The sequence below is a fragment of the Dryobates pubescens genome, chromosome Z, assembly GCF_014839835.1.
Source record: "Dryobates pubescens isolate bDryPub1 chromosome Z, bDryPub1.pri, whole genome shotgun sequence".
Lineage (NCBI taxonomy): Eukaryota > Metazoa > Chordata > Aves > Piciformes > Picidae > Dryobates > Dryobates pubescens.
Genome location: NC_071657.1, coordinates 89,816,804 through 89,839,875, shown reverse-complemented (window position 1 = coordinate 89,839,875; position 23,072 = coordinate 89,816,804). Strand labels below are relative to the sequence as shown.

General features: G+C 36.8%; 1 protein-coding gene across 1 annotated transcript in view; it reads right to left on the bottom strand.

The window, feature by feature from the left end:
• Positions 1-23,072, bottom strand: part of SPEF2 (sperm flagellar 2) — a 93,497-nt gene that overhangs the window by 28,467 nt on the left and 41,958 nt on the right. Inside the window, 8 exon segments of the mRNA XM_054177824.1 lie at positions 6,669-6,898; positions 8,174-8,312; positions 11,180-11,302; positions 13,099-13,264; positions 13,989-14,172; positions 14,979-15,139; positions 19,324-19,461; positions 22,927-23,065. Coding sequence (XP_054033799.1) covers positions 6,669-6,898; positions 8,174-8,312; positions 11,180-11,302; positions 13,099-13,264; positions 13,989-14,172; positions 14,979-15,139; positions 19,324-19,461; positions 22,927-23,065 — 1,280 coding nt within the window.

Genomic DNA, 23,072 nt, shown 5'->3' with positions numbered 1-23,072 from the left:
TAGACAGACATGCCATTTCTGATGCTTTAAAAAGTCTTAAGAAAAACAGTCCTTGTACTCCACTTCTTCTTTACAAGAAAGGGCAAATTTTCATATATATAATTTATGAGAACTGTTTGTTCCCATTTTCATAAAAACTACACTGCCTTCTCCATTCTATTCTAAGATGTGGTCTGCATGGACAGCAAAAATAACAAGACCACAGAAATTTGCACAAGGATGAAAAAAAGAGAAGAGTGGAAGCCCTCTTAACATAAAGATTAACAACCTTCCCTAACATTAGATAGCCACAAAACTGTAAGAAAATATAAAAACAAATGGGGGGGCAGAATTAATGGATCTGCAACTGCAGAAGTCAGAGGGTAGAAGGGACAAAACCATTGTAACACCACTACAGGGCTTACTGCTTTTGGGAACCTACAGAAATTAACTGTTAATTAGAACAATGGCAATTGAAGTAGATTCTGTGAGTCACTGTCAGCTGGGCCTTCAATGTAACTAACACTTTTCACGTTTTGAAACATTTTTTTTAATTTCAAAAACAGGGGATTACTTTGGACATCACATGATTATTAACTGATCAGTTGTATTTCTCTTTAAAAAGGCAGAATATCCTACAGTGAGCAAGAACAGTAAATATACAGCTAAGAGGTATGAATCATCAGATCAAGTCTATAACCCCTCCATGCTGTGATACTCATTAGATATCCACCCTCCCGTATACTCTTACCATGCTTACCCAAGGAAATGCAGGTTATGCAGTTGTGCTGTCTACATATCTCTACATCAGTTTGTCTTGTCTGCAAGATAATTTTAGGATGGCCAATTTGAAACAAGTTTGTCAGTAGGATAGAATTATGAAGGTCTTATAAGTAAGGGAGAAAGAGCTGCATAACACTCCTGCTAGGGAAAGAGCAGGGAGAAGACCAACTTTTATCCACTTCAAGACCAAGTGCTGTAAATCAGCCTAAACTCAGCTCCAGACTCCATACAGCATTGTGTGCATCCTGGCCATAGCTGTGCAAGCAAAACACGTAGATAAGATGACATGAAAGAAAGACAGAAGCTGGTTTGTTTTTTTCAGATACAGTTAACAGACATGGAAAGGAACTGGAGATGGACTGGAGAAAAAGTGGGATTTGTTGCAGTGGTACTATGGAAAGGACACAGGATACAAAAGGATGCCAGCCTTATGGAGCAATCCCTGTTTCTTAAATACTTGTCATCAATAAAATCAAAAGGAAAACTAATGCAGAAAAAGCTATCCAAGGTAGATTTATTTTTTTAAATTAAAATCCTTTTAAAATTGATTATTATTCACTGATACACCAAATGACACTGATGAGCATTTATGTATGTTTCAATAAGTAGTGCAGTCATGCCATAAACAAACGCAAAAAAATTAATTAGTGAGGAAACCAAGATTATGACCACAAGTGAAACTGCAAACAGAAAAATAAACATTTAAAAGTGAGCATTAGGAATGAGAGGAGCAGTGTACACTAGGTGTGCTCCCTGTGAACCAGGACTGTGACATTTTAAATGAACCTAAGAAATAAAGAGCAATTTCCATGCCTCAGTTACAAGACACAGATATACAACGGAGACTATTTCTTAATGATACACCAGTTAGTAGAATGTTCTCATACAGGCAGCATATGAAAATATTTTCCCAAACTGAGGTGCTGTAGCAAAGATTCAGATTATAAAGTATGAAGTGATTGTAAATTTATACTATAGATGACAATTAACATTTTACTCTCTTTTCCTCTAATTTTGCCAAAACATTTAAATAGATTCCTATTCCCTTCCAATTTGACATGTCAGTTTCTTACTAGAAGTTTGGATGATGATGTGTGCAAGTTACACACCAGATTCTGCAGCAATAGCATTTTGGATGAGCAAATGAAATAAGGCTGAATTATATTAATCTAACTTTAACAGACTAAAAGCTTGTAATACAGGATACTTCTGTCCTTAGATGAAACAGACAGGAGTCTCAAAAATACAATTACTTCCCTCCAAGATATTGAGATACTCATCACCTCCTGCAGGTGAATTTCACTGTAAATATTTATTCAGTACTTATTACTGATTCTGTATAAATTTAACCTTTCCCAATTTTAAGTTTTGGGGAAAAAAAGCACAATGAAACTTTTCATAAGGGTGTCTAGCAACAGGACAAGGATAAATTGTTTTAAGCTGAGGTTTTAAGCTTTTGGTGGCGCAGAGTAATAAGAAAGAATGGGTTCAAACTTGAATGTAGAACTTTCACCTGAACACGAGGAGAAACTTCTTTACAGTGAGGGTGACTAAGCACTGAAATAGGCTGCCCAGGGAGGTTGTGGAGTCTCCTTCTCTGGAGACTTTCAAAATCCATCTGAATGCATTCCTGTGTGGACTATCCTAAGTGATCCTGCTTTGGCAGGAGGGTTGGACCGAATGGTCTCTTGAGGTCCCTTTTAACCTCTGATATTCTGTGATACTGTGAGATAGGTTTAGACTGGATCTTAGGAAGAAGTTCTTCAGTATGAGCGTGGTGTGGGTCTGTTATAGATTGCCCAGGGAGGCTCAGATGCCTCCTCCCTGAGGGTGTTCAAGACCAGGCTGGATGATGCCTTGAGCAGCCAAGTCCAGTTGAGAAGCATCCCTGCCCATGGTGGGGAGGTTGGAGTAAATGATCTTTAAGGTCCCTTTCAACCTAAGCCCTTCCATGATTCTGTGAAATATAGTCTTAGAAAAGTTAAATTAGAGATGATGAATGTTTTTCTATACTTACAGAGGACCTCAACTGTATTCACATCAAAACCAGTTCATGAGGATTTAAGCTCTGAAACTGTTTCTGTAAGTCCTTGAGAAAACACAATCTACAGATATTATTTAGGGTCGGTATGTAATTCTGACTCTTCCACTAAAGATTCTATTAAAAAGGTAACAATTCAGCCAAACTGGATGCACATTTTAATATGTCTCTCTGTTCCAAATCCAGCAACACAGTAAAACTCAACTGAGAAGTCCACAATTTGAAAAGAAATAGCAATACAGTTTTGTCACAGGCTGTCCTCTATGTTTTACTGGTTCACATCTTAACAGACTATTTAATAGTTTCATGAATAAGCTTTTTAAACATTTTTTTGTGAATAGATACAGATTTTTTTTTAAAATACTGACTATAGTTCTAATGAATAATCAGTTCTACAGTTCAAACTAGAATGGTTCAAGAGGATCTTCACTGTGAAAAAACAAATATTAAAATTCCTTTGTGTCATCAGTCATAAGATGGAGAACAAAAGCTTGGGACAGAATAATTTTGGATCTGTTTAGTAAAGCAAAACATTATAAAAACTGCATTCCCTGAAGCACCTTCAAAAATTGAGGCATTCCAGACATGTGCTACTTGAACTGAGAGTAGATATGGTTTGAGGAAGAATATAGCACTAGTGGGAATCAAAGGGGATGAGATCTAACAGATGATTAGCTTAATTTTGTAGATAAGAACAGAACACATCCAAAGAGACAGCAGAAAATAAAAGAAAAAATGTGTTAGTAGCTGCATTTAAGACATGCCACAGTCTTTCCTAGAAAAGAAGTAGGATGATAGGGAAGCAATATAGAAAAGCTTTGTTAACAAATTGATCAAAGGAGTTAGTGAAATGAACAAATACTGCATATCCACCTTGAATTTGGTCAATGGCACTTGGAATAATAGAATAATAACAATTTAAGTATTTCATTATCAAACAAAAGACTGCCAGTGGATAGGAAAGTCCAGCATGGGCTGCATTTTGCATCCATTGGTGCTGAGAATGATGGGTAATGTGCTTCTATGGAGAACCAAGTATGCAGGATAGAACAAAGTTGTCTGTGAAGAATCAGCGGTTCTTTAAATTCCTAGGAAACACAAAACTGTATACAATTTTTATACAATTGATTTTGTATATACCACATAATTTTATTAAAGTATATTCACACTCACATTATTCTCTTCCCTTTTGGCAATTTTTTTCAACACATCTTGAAAAGACACCATTTTGACATTTACCAAATATCTTGTGAGACAACTACTTGCATGTTTGTTTCTTCCACCAAATTTTCTCCTTCATTACTCTTTGTCTTGCTTGGATTTCTAGGTAAAACTTCACTGTATGTAATCTCCATAATGCTACAGTAAATAAGCCTAATACTCCATTTTCAGAACAAGCTTAGGAATTTAGCTGTTTACACAGTACAGAAGATTTGTAGATTTATTCTATTTACACTTGTTCTACAGTCTATGATGCTGTCATAGGCTGAGCTTAAATCTGCTGCTGTTACACAGAACCATTCTGTCTTCATGCCAGCTTCAAAGTAAAAGTGCTGGCTGGAGCAAAGTGTTATGGAGCTTGGAGTTCAGATTGGAACATGAGAGGGTTCCTGCTCAGATTGCTGCTTTTGGTTTCCAGGCTTGGGGCTGTTGGTCTCTTCTGCTGGGATGGGGAGGGATGGAGTGGTAGCTCACTGGCTTGGGGTTTATTTCGCTGACTTCTGCTACTACTTTCTGCAACAGGCTAAGGTAATTGTGCATAATATTATCTCATTTATATTAAACTCTTTTTATCCCAGCTCTTTATTACAACCCAGAGGTTGGGGGTTTTTTGTTTGGTTTTGTTGTTGGAGGTCTTTGGGTTTTGGTTTTGTTTTGTTTTTCTCTTGTTCCTTTCTCTCACTTCTGTGTTGCAGGGAAAATGACTGTGTTAAACCAGCACAGCCTCATGTGCTCAGTTATGTGGATTACTATTATGAATGTTCAGAGGAATGTTAGGTAAGAATTAGGAGGTCAAGATGTTGGGCAGCAAATCTAGATCTGTTTAGAAATTCTCCAACACAGGGATTAGTTTGTTACTTATTGATATTTCCTTTAAAGCTGTTGCCCAACAGTTTTACTGCTGGTGTGCCCAGTACTTTACTGTTTTTCCCTTTTCCGTTCAATAAGAGACTAACTAACAGGGAGGCATTTATTTTCTGTTGAGCATTCTATTAAACAAGGGGATATAGAATGATGTGAATTTTTTTTCCTTATGGTTTAGGAATGAAAGGATTTAACCCTTCCTGAAGAGCCTCTATAATGGTAAAGACTGGTAGGCTTAGGAAATCCGGGTTATGATATGTGTGGTCTTAAATTAAGAGAATGGGAGGAAGTATTTTAAAGATGACTTGCACAGCTTGTCTTTCTCATCCTAATTCAGTTAACCTAAAGTCAGCAGATAAATGCTATTGCATATTCTTGGGACATTATTTAAACAATAATTCTTTACCATTGTCCCAGAGAATATGCAACAGCATTCTTTTACAGTCTGGTGACTGTTAAATCAAGATATTTACCTTTTGGGACAGCTTTGCATTTTAATGACTGTAATACTATCAAAAAGACAGCATTTTAGAAAGATAAATGTTTCTTTTGTCTTTTTTCTACTTAACAAATGTGCAAAGAAGACTGTTGTTCTGTATTAAACATGCCAAGAATATTAGTTTGAATTGAATATTTAAAAACAAAACAAAACCTTTCAAGTAGAGTGACCAGTTAAAATGCTATCTGTGTTTCTCTTCTATAGCGCTGTCTAATGATTACAAATGTAAAGATTCTTCGTTTCACATGGCATAATATATACAATACTATTTCCTAAATTACTGTATGTAGAAGAGTGTGGAATGCTTACACACACTCATGCCTCTACACAATAGATAAGACGATATGCATCTCTCTAAAGGAAAACTGTAAGCGTCTTACTAAAATATGTTCATGCTCAAAAGGTATTTGGAGTGTCTCCATAAATACACACATAAAGCCTTTCTGTAAAGAGTTAAACTCAAGTTCATTGTGCCTTAGTCACCTTGTTACATTGGAAGAGTTGGATAGACAGTTGTCAGCACATGTTTACACATTGTATTTCATTATCTTAGTGGCAGTCATACTATGCTTATAATTCCAATATGGAACACCATTAGTAATTAAATCCTCTGCAAATATGTGTTTAACTCCTTTTCATCTCAGTTTAAAACTGCCTTGCTTAAATGGTTTTGCTATTTTTATACAGCAGTGGTAAGTTTTGTAAGCAACTCTTTTCAAGCCTCCTGAGCCTAAGGTTCCCATAATTAGAGGGTAGGGACACAATGAATAAAAAAATTAAAATAAAACCCCCAAGCATATCTGGTTAACACTTGCAAATCACCAAAACAACTGCCACATATTGACTTGAAGAATATAATGGTTAATAGTTACAATATACCCCATATAAGTTTCATTAAAATGGTGATTTCTTTTAAAATGTGTTTTTAAATAATATAGATTCAGTGTTCACTGAGCTATGAATTCATGAACAAGTTAAAGACTTGTATCTTCAATGAAAGCAAGCATGGTCCATATGACTCTCAAAATGACTCTCAGGTTCCTGTTGTGGAGATACTGTTTGTGGTTGTAAGGATCAGAGCAGTCATTAAAAGCTTTCAAGTGGCCTGTTGTTTCAGTTTCCATACTTGGCACTATGACTTTTCTATTTAGCAGGACCTTTAATCATAGTATGATCTTTAACAATATAGGCCCTAATGTTTAGTAGCCCTCAGCAGCTACTTTACCTTTTAAGTAGGTAGCTAACAGTCCTTCAGGAATGAAAAGAGAAAAAATGTCTTACCTTTAGGTGCCACCTGAAGAAACTGCTTGTGAAGTGTATTAATTTGTGAAATAGTTAGAGTGCCATTTCCAGAGGCCTCCATGTGTGGAGCATGTGGTGAAGGCACTGGGTCAGGAATCATGCTTACATCACTGCTGATGAAAAAATCACTTTCTTCTAAAGTAATTTCATATTTGATTTTGCTGGAACTCTCAATATGATGTCGTGCAACCTCAACCAGCTTTTCAACACTGTTAAAGTGTAAATGCAGAAAACAGTAAGTACTTTTCACACAAAATGGTAGTAACTTAGGTTCAGATTTTATATGTGTTTACACTTCAAGAGCTTTCCTAAAGTAAGAATTACAAATCCCCTCCGAATTCTGTATTCATTATTATGGAGCGTACTCCTCTGGCAGCAAGAAATATTTTGACTATGCTAAGAAATTTATATAAAGGCAGAACAGACCTCATGGAAAAACATGAAAAGGGTGAGACTTTTATTATTCCATAAATTTTATAGGAGTGGAGCATACATGTTCACCTGTAATCCTCCTTTTGCCTGCTTCTATGCCTTGTCTTCTGCTTTGCCCCTAAATCCCACATGTATAAAGCACTTTCCAGACTACCATTCTGGAGTGGCATACGGACTCCTGTTTCCAGTGCAATGAGCATGTTTTACACAGGAAAAGTATTGATTGTCTATAACATTTCATTAGACATAGATCTGACCTAGGGTATCAGATCAAAAGACATGATGTTCTGTAAATACTGTGTCTTTGGTAGTGCTTGTTCTCAGAAGAGTAAACGGAACTGGCTGGAAGACAAAGGCTCAGCCCCTTTATCTATTCCCTGTTAGAGCCTTCAAATCCTGCATTCCTGTCTCTAGTCTTGCACTTAATGTGACATGGATCAACTAGCACCATCTCAGGTATGCTTCAAAAGTTAGTACAGACCAGAAATACTTTCCAAAAGGAAAAATGAGCCCTTTCTTTTGGAGAGTAAAATCCTTTAATCATATGGACATAGGCTATTCTATGCAAGATGTGTCATAAGGTGGCATTTACTAGGACAGAAAACCTGTGAAGAACTTTCTTTTTAATGGATCTTGACATAATTTGGGTAAATATTCTATATACTAGTAAATAAAACTTGGTGGAAATTTCTAACGTGTAAAGCATAGCAAAGAAGATAACCTCACATTCCAAAGTGAGAGAAGTCACTGAAATTATCTAGAGGCTTCTACTATCCAGTATAATTGGTTGTCTGGTGATGCTCCTAAACCTTCTAAATGTCTATTCTAGCAAAGCAGTAGAACTGCTAGTGCTGCCAGCAGAACCTTCTAATCATCCAAGAAATGAGTTACTACCATTCAGGCATTTAAGATAAAATTAAATTCCAGTTTATGAAATGAAATTAATATTTTCTACTTCCCCCCCACCTGCCCCAATTATTTGCTTCTGTATCCTTAGCATAGTCTATTTTAAAAGAAAACACGGCTCCTGTTTATAATTAGATATACATTACCTCGACATTTCTGCCAAGAACCTGGATCCAAGCCACTTTTCCATATCTTTGTAGGCCTCTTCTGCTTTCATTGTAAGCTCTTCAACAAATGCTAAAGCCTTTTGTTTTATAAGTTCTAGTCGAAATTTTGTGGCTAACTCTGTTTAAATAGTAATGTCATAATAATATTTATATAATCTGAAGAAAATTCTCAGTCTTAAGTAGCAAATGTTTAACATCTCAACCTATTTTAGGCAGTAAAATATTTATTTTATTTCTTATGTTCATGAACAAATTATTTTCAGAATCACCATGTATTTTACAAAAGTGTGCTTCTGTAAGCATCAAAATTTACAAGGTAACAAATATCTTAATAAAACTAATATAGAGATGCAGTGGATGTGTAAGTAGACTGATACTGAACTAACATAACACTACACACTATAAGATTAATGATGCAAGTATCCTATTATGGCTAATTTTTACAGAAAACACTTATAAATTGTTATGTGTATTGATCACAGTAAAAGTTTACTGTTTCTAACTTCCAGTCCTTTAAAATTAAGCCCACTGGTTTTGCTTCAGGCTTCCTACATATGATTATTTAATAACCTAAATCCCAGGCTGCATTAGAAACAATTTGGTTAGTGAGCACTAAGAAAATAATTCACCTCTACCAAAATTATGCACAAAGTATTTGTATGAAGCTTTCAGAAACGTTGAGTATTAATGATTTTTTTAGCTTCCAGAATGGGAAGAACTGAGTAAAAAAAAAAAAAAAAATCAAATTCAGACTCTCACTGCAAGGCTAATACTTAAGGAGCTGAAAGGACAAGAAATGGGAAAAAGTCAGCAATGTCTAAAGTGAAAAGGATGCCAAATGAATGAATAGACAGCTAAAGTAACGTATTGAGAAACACATGGAGCAGGCACTGAAAGACATTCAAAGCTTTACAGAAGAGAAAGAAAAGAGAATCAGTAACTAGAGATTGGTTTACATCCGAAAGGCAGATTGCATGTTCAGTTTGATTTCTCTTTATATTTAACCTTCTATAGTACAGGATCTTCTAAACAACTAGCATTATATAGTAATTGGTAAAGTGACTTCAAAGTTAAAGACTGTAAAATTATTTACATTATAATCCTTACTCTATATACTACTAAGGTTTTGAAATACTTAAGTTTGAGGCTGAAATTTCTTATCTAACAAATGTAGAAACTTGGATGCTGGAAAATATAAGGTGTGTCCTTTAAATGCTATTTCTCAGTCACAGTACAGTCCACCTCTGTTTGAGCAAGAAAGTTGATGTTCAGAATTTTAAGCATAGAATGGATTTGGGTCTAAAAGTGGGTTTTCTTATTTGATGCCAAAGACAAAAAGTAAAGATTGTCAGCAGGTGAAAGTATCTTAGAGAATGTTTTATGTCTGTCTAGCCATCTTTCTTTAAGACCATTTTTAAGGCTGCCTTATTTGTGACTTTTCAGCATTTTCTTTGAGTAGCTTCTATCAGTATATTGAAAAGGTAAGTGTAGGACAATTTGTGTCTCCCTCCATTTTCAGAAGCACGTACTGAATAGTTCAGTGGTGATCTTTTAATAGCAAAATAAAAGACAAGGCACATTGATGCAAAAGAGAAACAACATAATAAACTTAGAAACTTGAAACCATGAAACCAACATTAAAAACTTAGCAACTATTCACAACTAGTGACTTTATCCTAGTCTCTAGGTACCTATATAATCAAAAGCACAAGCATCTGGAGGTTTTCAGGAGAAGACTTGATGGGGTGCTTGGTGCCGTGGGTTAGTTGTTTGGGTGGTGTTGGATTGGTTGATGGGTTGGACGCGATGATCTTGAAGGTCTCTTCCAACCTGGTTTATTCTATGTATTCTATGTATTCTAACATAGCAGCAAGTGAAATTATGATTCTCCAAGGTACCAGCTATGTGCCTGTGCAATTATGAAATACCACTCAATATGTTTAGTCTTCCATAGGTTCTTGTCTTGATTTGTTAAATACAAGACGAAAATGAAAAAAAAGCTCCAGAAAACAAGCCACATTGATGAATCACTAAAATTCATCTTCATATGATCTTCAGAGTTACTACCATTCCATTCATCTCCTTGTTATCACATAATAATAAAATATTTATTCCAAAACTGCTTTTGGATTAAACAGTGTTGAAAGTGGTAGGTGTACAAGCATGTCACCTGGTGTAGACTTTAAGAAGCCTGATAGATTTGTGTTTCGTTCATTAACTGTTGCCTTCTATTTTTCATAATAAATACTACGGCAAAGTTAGCCCGCCAGGGATGTGACTACCAACCACATAATGAAATGCTTGGCAGCTGTAGCCAAACATAGTCCCTAACAGCTAGCTTCTATCTTCTTACTTTTAGTGAGAAAGAGGAGTTTTTCATCCAGTCTAAACCCATCATAAGAAAAATTTTAAGCTATTTTCACTCTGGGACTTCTGTTTCTCAGACATTTGAGGGAAATTGATCTGCTGGCTTGGACAATATGCAGTTTTTGGAAAGGACTGTTCAGAAAGGAGTTTGGAAAAATAAAATAATAAAAAAAACCTTTGTCTTGCTGCTTGAGGAAGAGGGAATTACAGAGAAGAGCACTGATGAAATACATCGTTACCAGCAAATTCTTCCTTAATCGAAACATTTCAAATACTGAGTTGAATTCAATTGAATATTGAAGAGTGGCTAACCACCTATATGAAACTTATTTTTTTATGATGAATACTTGCTTAGTCATAAAAATGAAATTAGGTTAAAAGAAACAGAAGAGAAGAAAAAGAAAAATTAAAACCACATAGCTATTTTTAAAATATTTACCACTCTAAAAAAAATTTCCAAATTTCTCCAAACACTCCTTTCTTTTCCTTCCTTTTTCTTACTTATCCATCCATTTTCTGTAGAGTTGCTTTGTTTTGACTATTAGAATTTTGACTATTACATTACCTAAGTCAGCAATAAGAATTGGCCCTCAATAAAAGTAACTATTAGTAATATACCTTCATGTTTCAAGGCACTAAAATACTCTTGCTTTATTTTAAGAGCCAGTTCTTGCTTCTTTATTTCTTCTGAGGTTAAAGGAACTGAACTGACTTCAAGCACAGATGCTGTAGATGCTGGTCCTGCAGGAAAACAGACCTTTCACAGTCTTTGGAGTTTGCTGATAAGTTTGTGTATCTACACAGGAACTCAAAAGTCAGCACTTAAAAAAAAAACACCAAACAACTAAATTCTTTAAACATACATATCTATGAACAGACATTCAGAAGGTATTTTATCATGTGTATGAAGACTGCATGAAATTCTGCTGTCACAACCATTCAACATGTTGGCTATTACTCATAAATATTAAAATATTTGTAACTTTCATGGAGAGGTAGAGCAGATGCAGCTGTTACAGGAAAAAATAATGACATCAGTATGATATATGAGGTCAACATAAAATGACTGGTCAAATCTAGACATGATAAAATTATACGTGGTGAATAGTATCACTCAGTTACTAGGCTACAGCTGAACCCTTGGGAGTTCTGCTGTTACGGGAAGTTACCTTAATACTGTATTTGGCATTAAATCAAAGTTGATAGTTCAGATGCATCAGTTGATAGTTCATCTTCTACCATGAGAAGCACAGCTGAATTCCAGCTGCAGTTCTGTCACTTGATAGTTTTATGATTTCAGGTAAGTCATGTAGTACCAGATTTAAACATAAATTTGGTTCTAAGAAGCAACCCACAAACCCCAGCATAGCCACTGAGCATACAATAGGTGATAACTGCTGATTTCTCATTACAAAGCTTTTCTAGGGATCTGAATCTCCTGACCGGACTGAGATGCTAAGGACACTTCTAAGGCTCCCTGGAGATCACAAAATAGATATCCATGTGGCTAAGTATTTGCAGGGCACTGCATGTCCACTGTACTATGAGCAGAATCAAACAGAGTGAGAGTACTGAGTACAGTGCAAATAATATGCCTGGCAAAGAAAAATTGTTAGTTGCTTTATTCATAATAACTCTGCAGTTATAGTTTCCTCACTTGGAAATGGAGCATCTGAATTTCAGGCCACACCTCCAAGGCCTGAGTCCCCTCTCTTGCCATGTTGAATGTCTTTATAAAAGAATAAAGTTTAGGCTGTTAGCCTTGCTGCCTGCTGCTATGAAATTTTGCAGAAAGATATGGAAATTATCAAGGAGTAATTTATGCTAAACTGACAGCACCACATGTGAGAATTCCTCCCACTAGATGCTGAATTGCTGTGCTAAGGAGATTGGGGATTGTAGGCCTGTTTCACTTTTGCAACTAAATCTTTTATTCTCATGTGTTTGGACAGGTTCTTGCCAGGCCTACAAGCAAGACGTACCTCAGTGGATGTCTGCTGGTTTTTAGAACTACATATGCCATTATATTTTAAGGTTTTTAATTACATTATGTTGCTGTCATATATAAAAATAATGGACCTTGACATATCCATGCTACTACATTGCTGATAAATGAATTCCAAAATATCCTGGGGCACTGGATAGTTTATCAATTCTGTTTCACTATTTTTATTTAAATATTTGGAATATTTTTATTTATTGCTGAAATGTAGGCAGAATTTAAAGAAATTTTATGTAACTTAGCAAAGTACCTCTAACTGTTCAACTCCAAAACAGCACATGGATAAAAAAAATAGTATTTAATTTCTAATTTCTATTTAGAATATACACAGAACAGATATGATTAAATAAACACAAATACCATTCAAAAGCCTCTGCGCTTTTCTAGCACTACCAGCTTTTCACCCTGATTTGTCACATTTGGTATTTCAATAAAGAAATTAGTCCCAAATTAATTGTCTTGGCTTACTCTTTTCTGTATTACGTATTTACAGTGATTTCAAGCACTGGTAAAATAAAGCCTGAATTTCAAATACCTTTCTTTTTAGCAGCTGATTTGGAAGAAGGTTTTTTGGCATCTGTGGCAACTTTCCCAGTAGCTTTGCCTGATGGAGTCTGGGAAGGTTTCAGATTCTTTTTCAGTTCTAGCTGCTGAAGTTCTTTTTCTTCCTCCATTTCTTCAGACTGTGTATCAGCTGTTACCTTGACACCATAGTCACACATAGTACATAGTATGAACACCATGTCACTATTTTAAAAGGCCTATGCTTGCTGAAAGTACTTACTAAAACATAAACACATGAATAAAACAAAGGACATAATTATTACATTTTAATTATTTATAAAAAATAAAATTCTGCAGCAAAAATGTAAGACTGGGATAGTGGGTTTAAGTTTTGTAACCCGTTGCCTGTACGCTAGGAAAGAGTGAGAAATGTTGAGTCAAAAGTATGCAAAACAAGACTGCATTAAGGGTGTAAAAATTTAGTTATTTTGAAATTGTTAAACAGAAAAAGAGCCCTCCCAATTTCTTTTTAGCTATAGATAAAAACGATGCAATTATAGCTTTTGAAGTTATGAAAATTTGGGGTAAATATTGCATTACAGGATAAAACTTGTTCCTTTCCTCATACTTCTTTTGAGGGGTAAGGGGAAAGTTTATCATAGAATAAGAAGATTGCATAGTCAATATTCCAAGTATTTCTATCAGTAATGGAATTAAAAGGTCAGTTATAAATACAGAGGTGTTGATAATGCATAGATTCCAACACTTTCCTCAAGAAACACAAATAGATTAAATGAAAACACTGTGGTGGAGCAAGAGGCATGAAATCCAGGTATACAGTGTGAAGGCCATGTGTTCAGGCTGTCTGCTGAATGGAAAGTTTTGACTGTCTGATCCATAATGTTTAAATACATTCCTTACCATATTTGATACTGTTGTTACTGCTCTTTGCCATGTATCAGCAATAAGATTTTCGTCTTTCCCAGAAGTGGCCACTCCATCTTCAGACTTATCATCATTAGTGCTCTTCTGTAGAGTTCCTTTGCTTTTTGACTTGGCAGTATTTATTTCTGGAGAAGGTTGTTTCCAAGAAACCAGAGGAATCCTTAACAATAAAATAAAAGGCATAATTAAACCCCGCCTTTATAAAGAGAATATTGTTCTCAAAATTCATCATAGCAACAGAAAAGAGATGAACTTTCTCATAAACAAAATGGTGGAATGTATGGATGACAAGGAAACTGTCTAGTTTAACTGCAGAAGCTAAGGAATAACAATATTCAGATAGAACTACATCAAATGATTGCATGATCAGATGATATACTCCACATGGGCTACAACAGCCTCATTGCTCAGTTTCTAAACTAACTGCAATTAAAAAAAAAAAAAAAAGCAGGTGTCATTACAGACAGAATGTTTGATACTTTGAAATTATTTAATGAGATACCTTTTAATGTGGCATTCGGTTCTGTGCATCTTAGAAGACTGCTTTGATATATGCTTGTCAGTCCATAGCCCATTTAATTATGTTTGTTGGTGAAAAATTAAACCTCCTAATGTTTCATAATTATATATAACTTAGTTACATGAGGATTATGCTGTAAACTACCAGCAATGCAGAGGGCAAGGAAACATTTCTAAAGCAGAATTCTTTCTAAGGTAGCTTTTAAGAGGTTTTAATAATTAAAAAATGCATTAGTGAAAATTATATTTGTAAATTAGTAAAATATGATGGATAAATTAAACCTGTAAGATGATTCAAGACTCATTACTTGACTGTAATTCCTAGTTAAAAAACCTTATTTCCCCATCCTTTGAAATATATACACAGACACGTATTTTCAAATACATGCACAAATCTATCAATGCATTGCTTGGTTGATATTTGTAGAATTTAATAATGCACTCTACCTTCTTGATTTGTTTTGGTCTTCTTCCTGCCCTACATCAATAATATCTAACAATGGGATTCTAGCAAAATCTTGACCATCATCTGTTGGGACTTTTCCTTCCATTGCCCCATAGTAGTCATGAAGAATTCTCTTTGTATCTTGGAAACGATCCAGTTCAACCTCAAGAAGAAAGGACAGAAAGAATGCAAATTGAAAACAGGACAGAACAAATATTTGTTAGCATAAGCAATCTCAAATCCTAAGAGTTTGAGGGAGGGCAACAAACATAACCATATTTGTGTGAAAATGTATAGTGTGTACTTCTACTTGTATCCATAACATCTTCACACTGGTACTTCTAAAGACTAATAAAAATCTTACTTGATAGAATAGCTAAAATTATCCACAATAAATAATGTTTGATGCACTGCATTTAATTACAATATATTTTGATGTGTATGTATTTGCACAGTAGCAAGTATACTAGTACTAGATAACAAACTACAGGGTACTTTTTAATTAAAAAAAAAAATAGAATGTTTAATAACATAAAGTATAAAGGGAAAAGTGATGGAGAAAATTTTAAAAGCTATATGATTTTCCTGACACAAAGAACTCAACAGGTTTTACACCTCCAAACGTCTCAAAGACCTTTTTGTGTGAATCATCTTGGAAGAAATCAAGTAAGAGTCAAAAAAAACATTTAACACCTGTCATGTTTTGATTTATTGATACAGTATGGTGTTAGTTTCTAACTGAAAAAACAGTACTAAATATTCATGGGAACATACACAAAACCACATTCACAAAACAAAGGATAAAACCTTTGTGGTGTAAACCAGCTCTTATCCATAAGTTAAGGAGAAAATATCTTCTAGTATAACTATGTATACAGAAAGTTGGAAAGAAATCTGATAAATGGCATTTATGCAATTTGATGTGTTTATACAGTAAGAGAGCCACCTGGGGAATATATGAAACCACCCTCACAAAAAATACATAGAGGGAGAGGTGAAAACTAAAGCCTATTTTTGACTGCTGCTTATACAAAGACATAAAGTAGAGTTGGCATATTTTTAGTTTTAGCACTAATAATTAACTATGTTCACTGGGGCAAGGGAGTGTAAGTAAAGACAATAAAAATGGTTTCCTTTGTATCTTCCCTTAGGAAAATAAAAGCTTATTTACAGCTGATATATGTATTTGTAATTTCAAGTGGCTATTCTGCATAACCACACAAAATATGTAAAAAAAACACCATAGCAAATCTCCTCTGGCCTGCATTGTACATGTCCATGGAATTATGCTAGAAGAGAATTAAGATTGCAAAATTACATATGAATATAAAAGGAGAACATTTAAGCTCAGCAACATTACTTTAATTTGGCTCCCCTATGTATATAATTCAAGATACATTTTTTATATACTCAATAGTTACTTGATATTCCAACCTTTCTCATTAGTCAGCGGCCTTAAGTCTGTATTTAGGGTATTATTTAGACTCTGAAAATAGTTAATAGCATAGAAACTCGTTACATCACAAATTTTACTCAAATTATGACAACAATTGTATGATGTCAGAGAGCAGTCCCCTTGTTTATTACCTGTATAACAAGAATACAGAGAATTAAAGGGAAGGAAGCCTACATATAGGCCTGGCATTTTAGTCAAATTAACATACTTAAGCATAATTTCTACTGTCTTCCTTAAAGTCCAAAACTTTCACAGAATGGTCTCTTTGCTTACAGAAAAGCCTGTTTAGTCTGAGTCTATTCCAGTCCAGTCCAGCTCAAAGCCAAATTTATACAACTAGAAAATCAGGAACAAGGAAACCTTTACTTCAGAAAATGAAGCAATTAATAAGAGGAAAGGCTTAATGTTGGGGAGGGAGTAGTCAACTAATTGAAGACAGTCTCTTGAAAACTTTAGATGTCTGAAAGCTCAAGAGCAACAAATTGCATTTTTTATTTTTTTTTCAGTTTGTAGGCAAACTTTCACGCCACACAGGTGAACTTACAACTGAAATATTTTTGTGATACAGGAAATACCCACCAACCTTAACAGCAACTCGTTCAAGAAGAGCAGTGAATGATGTAATGTTTTAATTAAGTGCAGTTGTGAATAAGATCACAGAAGGATACAGAATACAGAATACAGAATACAGAATTAAACCAGGTTGGAAAAGACCTTTGAGATCATCAAGTCCAACCTATCACCCAACACCATCTAAGCAACTAAACCATGGCACCAAGTGCCTCATTCAGTCTCCTTTCAAGCACTTCCAGTGATGGTGACTCCACCACCTCCCTGGGCAGCACATCCCAATGGTCAATTACTCTTTCTGGGAAGAATTTCTTCCTAACCTCCATCCTAAACCTCCCCTGGCACAGCTTGAAACTGTCCTCTTGTTCTGGTGCTGCTTGCCTGGGAGAAGAGACCAACCCCCACCTGGCTACAACCTCCCTTCAGGTAGTTGTAGAGATCAACAAGGTCTCCCCTGAGCCTCCTCCTCTCCAGGCCAAACCACCAAGGGACAACTGAATGGAGAAAGGAAACAATTCTGGTTTCTGTGCACGCTGTGGGTAACAGAAGACACAATGGTCCTATATTGTGCTAAAGCAGACTCAGGCTAGATGTTAGCAGAACCTTGTCAGAGAAGAAATAGAGCAGAATGCCTGAGAAAGGAGTGAACTGGACACCTCTGGAGGTTCTGAAGAAACAAAATTAATATTCATAGAGAATTACAGCAACAACTCTGCCTTAGGCCAAAGAAATGGGACCAGATCACATCCTGATACGTTTTTATCCTAGTTAGTTTATGATGCCATGCCAGTGGCTTGCCAAGTAGAGCTGCTAGCAGGAACCCACTGAATCTGTGTTTCTTATCCCTTCTGTTGGACTCTACCTCCCACATTTGGGGAGTATTTAACTGAAAAGCAGGTATCGATAACAAAAATGTGTATTAACACCTCTGCACTGAGGATGCCACATCCAGCTGGCAGCCAGTCACTAATGGTGTCCCCCAGGGATCAGTGTTGGGCCCAGTCCTGTTCAGTACCTTTACTGATGATCTGGACGAGGCAATTGAGTCCACCATAAGTAAGTTTGAAGATGACACCAAGCTAGGGACAGGAATTGATCTGTTACATGGTAGGAGGTCTCTGCAGAGGGACTTTGACAGGCTGGACAGATGGGCAGAGTCCAACAGGATGGTATTTAACAAGTCCAAATGCCAGGTGCTGCACTTTGGCTACAACAACCCCATGCAGTGCTACAGGCTGGGGTCAGAGTGGCTGGAGAGCAGCCAGACAGAGAGGGGACCTGGGGGTACTGGTTGACAGCAGCTGAACACGAGCCAGCAGTGTGCCCAGGTGGCCAAGAAGGCCAATGGCATCCTGGCCTGCATCAGGAACAGTGTGGCCAGCAGGAGCAGGGAAGTCATTCTGCCCTGTACTCAGCACTGGTTAGGCCACACCTTGAGTCCTGTGTCCAGTCCTGGGCTCTTCAGTTTAAGAAGGACATTGAGACACCTGAACGTGTCCAGAGAAGAGCAACAAGGCTGGGGGGGGGTTTGGAGCACAGCCCTGTGAGGAGAGGCTGAGGGAGCTGGGGTTGCTTAGCCTAGAGAAGAGGAGGCTCAGGGGAGATCCCACTGCTCTCTACAGCTACCTGAAAAATGGCCCCACTGTGAAGAGAGGTTTAGTGTCTCACTAAATAAATACATGTAACATTTTGTTACAAAACTCTGATGCACAGGACTAATTTAACTGCAAAAAGTGGCACTAACCAATACATAGCTGAAGTTTTTTGGGGCAGAGAATAGCAATACTTATTTTACCTTTTCTGCCTGACAGACAAATCTATGAAATGTTGTCCACTTTCTTTCTCCTACATTTCTAGATAAATTCATATGAGGTGTAAACATATGCTTATCTGATTCATAGAATCATAGAATGGTCTGGGTTGGAAGAGACCTCATTCAGCTCCAATCCGTGGGCAGGGACACCTTCCACTAGACCTGGTTGCTCGAAGGTCCTATCCAACCTGGCCTTGAACACTTCCAGGGAGAGAGCATCCGTGACCTGCCTGGACAGCCTGTTCCATTGTTTCACCACTTTGACTGTAAAGAATTTCTATTCTATTCTATTCTATTCTATTCTATTCTATTCTATTCTATTCTATTCTATTCTATTCTATTCTATTCCATTCCATTCCATTCCATTCCATTCCATTCCATTCCATTCCATTCCATTCCATTCCATTCTATTCTATATGGAAAAAACATTAAATTCCTCTGAGGCTTACTGTCCTCGAATTGTAATTCATTGTCCCTTTCCCTTGCAGACTCCACAGTGGAAACATACCTGCATAAGTGAAAAGAAATGGTTCATTGCAATCCCCCTGTGATCTGAGAACCAGCCGTCATTCATGATATCATTACGTTCCTTCTCTGCTTCTTCCCTTCTGTTATCACAGATATCCCAGAGACGATCTCTTAGGTCCTGAAACACAAAAACACATACGTGAAATAACTATGAAAGAAAACTTCAATATCTTTATAATATTTATTATTTATAATAATATTTTTGCCTGTCCATAGAGCATTTCCCTACTTGCAGCTTTTTCATTATTGTTATAAAGGTCAAAGCCTGGTCAATAAGTCACATGCTTACAGAATGCTGATGAAGAGTGCAAATGTGCCAGTAAGAAGAATTACAAAGGTATAAGATGAATATGTAGGCCTTGCTTTCCTCAGGCACACAATACCTATCTAAACTAGACAAAGACATGAGAATGTGAACAGCTAAGCTCCCAACTGCATAACCGCTTTCCACTTGAATGGTTTGCTAACTAATACACTTATAAGAACACTCTAAGGGGATGAACAACATGGAAAATTCTGAGAAAATTACGTCAGGATTCAAGTATTCTCCCAATCTGTGTAGCTCCATGCCATTTGTTGTGGTGAGTTCATTTTGTGTTGTCTGCTGCTCCTTCTTCCTTACATTCTTCCCTAGGTCCAGAATGGACTCCCTCCCCTTGGATACAGTCCTTCATTAATTTCAATCTGGGTCCTTCCCATGAGCTGCAATTCTTAAAGAACTGCTCCAGCATGGGTCCTTTCTATGTGTGCAGCCCTTCAGGATATCATGGGTCTATCATAGGTTCCCCACAGCCACAGGTTGTGCCAGAACATGGGCTCTTGCATGTGCTCCTCATTATTTGCTACAGTCCCTACAAGAATGCTCTGATGTCGGCTCTCCCTAGGCTGCCACTCCTTCAGGGCATGTCTACTCCACTGCCCCAGTCTGGGGTCCTCCATGGGCTGCAGGGTGGATATCTGTCTCACTGTGGGCTGCTGCATAACAACCTGTGTCGCCACAGCCTTGCCCATAGGCTTCAAGGAGTTCTCTGCTCCTTGACACCTCCTCCGTCTCCTTCTTCACTGACCTCAGTGACTGCAGAGTTGTTTCATATCTTGTCACTCCTCTCTCTCAGCTGACAAGCAACATTTTTTACTCTTTCTTAAATATGCTATCACCAAGGCACCACCACACCATCACTGGCTCAGCTTTGGTCAGTAGCAGGTCCATGCTGGCCAATTGCTCTGACAATTGCTCTATATGACATGAGGCCAGCATCTGATGTTTTCTCACAGAAGCCACCTCTTCCACATAAATCCAATATTATACACACTAAAACACCTGATCTTTTCCACAAACCAAAGTACAGCTCTTTCCAGTACCATTCTGAGATATGTAAGAAGCAGTATTTTCTTCTTTGTCTTTGTGTTATTCAAGTCACAGTTTGATTTATTATAGGCAGTGGAGATGACTGGAAAGGAGGCATCTTCCTCTGGGAGAAGCTAAAAGGATGGTATACATGTTCTTTTTCTCTATCACCACACTTCCTTTTTTCAAACTGAAGCAGATTCTCTCTACTTCTTTCCTTGCACTCAGGTGGGTGAAAAAAGAAGAAAAATGAATGCATGGTTATGTCCTTTCCTATCTGGAACAAGAGAAGTAGTGGGAGCAAGTGACTGTTAATGTCCAGTGATAGCAATGGAGTGAGAGGGAAGCTCAAGAAGTTGCTGAAAGGCAGTGTAATAGAGATCGGGTTGCTCATGTGCATTTTACCTACAGTAGTTCCGAGTCTGGACCTTTAGCATGCCAAAGCCTTGGAAGCCCTTTGGGCTTCAGGCCTTTGAGGAATTTTTCACACATCACAAAATTAAATGGATTTTAAAATTTTCAAGCTGGTAACAGACAAAATGGGTTTTCCTGCCCACCACTTCCAGTGTGGGCAGTGTTTCAGAAATGGTCCAGCTAATGGAGTTGAGCAGTCTGGGAAATCTGAAAACGTTTGAGCAAAAACATTGCACAAATTATCACTCTCTTCATTTTTAACTCTTTCCTTTTCCAGCACCAAGGAAGGATGGATGACAGAATTCTCACTGTCAGAGAGGTACAATGGGCAGGGTTTAAAAGCACAAAGGAAGTGTCACCTTCACATTCACCCACTTGATTGGGATCCACAAGGACTAAAATGGGTCATTGAGAAAGAGAAATTCTGGAAATCATGTGTATACTCCAAACTGCCTTACTTGCTGTGCTTAGTCTTATCACGGTAACTGAGTATCATGGCATCATATGTGCCTATCATCTCCTTTTAATTTACTTTGAAATGGACAATGTGATTTCTGTTATGAGTGAAAGGCCAAGTATTTTAAATTTTAGCGTTCAAAAATATAGGACAAAGGGATTCTAGTCTTTTTATAATTCCAGTTAGTGGAAATTAGGAACATTAATGATTATTTTTAACGCTTCTACTTCATTCTATTCAAATAATGCTACAGAAAAGAGGTCCAATGTTTTTTTCCAACTCAGTGAATTCCTCCATGATACCACCAATGTCTAGTTTAACTCACCATGTTGTCAGCATTTTTTTCCCTGGGGATATTTCCTGGTATGATTTCAACTAAAATTCATGTCTGTTCTGAAATAGGAATCTGATAAATTCAAAGACAGATCTACTTCCTCTCTCTGTTAAATCTAGCTATGAAGTTGTAAGAACCTTTACTTTTATGGATTTTTGTGACAAAAAACTCTCAGAACATGTAGAAACTAGTAAAAATCTACCTGAGTCAAAAGACAAAGAACTTGAAAGAAATTCTTTGTACTTTGTATGAATTGGTTTCGGAAATCATATATTAAGATATTTCATTTAAGACAAAGCTAAAGAGCTGCCAAGATTTGTTAGAATGTGACAGAAATGTCCCAACTTGTGAGTAAAACCATAGAGCACAAAGAATACATAGAATACATAGAATAAACCAGGTTGGAAGAGACCTTCAAGATCATTGCATCCAACCCATCAACCAATCCAACACCACCTAAACAACTAACCCATGGCACCAAGTACCCCATCAAGTCTTCTTCTGAAAACCTCCAATGATGGCGACTCCACAACCTCCCCAGGCAGCCCATTCCAATGAAAGCAGAAAATTTTTTATCTTACAATATGTCAGAATATCACAGTATAACCTAGATGTTAGGAAAAAGTTCTATACAGAAAGAGTGATTGCCCATTGGAATGGGCTGCCTGGGGAGGTGGTGGAGTTGCCATCACTGGAGGTTTTCAGGAGAAGACTTGATGGGGTGCTTGGTGCCGTGGGTTAGTTGTTTAGGTGGTGTTGGATTGGTTGATGGGTTGGACGCGATGATCTTGAAGGTCTCTTCCAACCTGGTTTATTCTATGTATTCTATTCTATGTATTCTAAAAAAAGACAGTAAGAAATATATGATGAAAAACAGAGGAATAGTTGTGAAGACTGTTTTATGTATCAGAGGAAGTGAAATAGTTTAAGAGGAGTAGCAAAGAACAAAAGAAAGTAAAAAAAAATGTCAGGAGTTTGTATGCATTGGAATAATACTTAGAGTATATTGTAACTTTTGCCATGTACTTACAGTAACTCTTTGGTGCAGTTCTGCTTTTGTTTCCTCATCCTCTCGCAGGTCATCGGCAACTGAATTAAAATCTGATTGCCACTGAGATACAAACTCCTGCTTAAGATCTGGCTGCTTCAAGTATTCTTGGAATTTTTTTCTGTAAA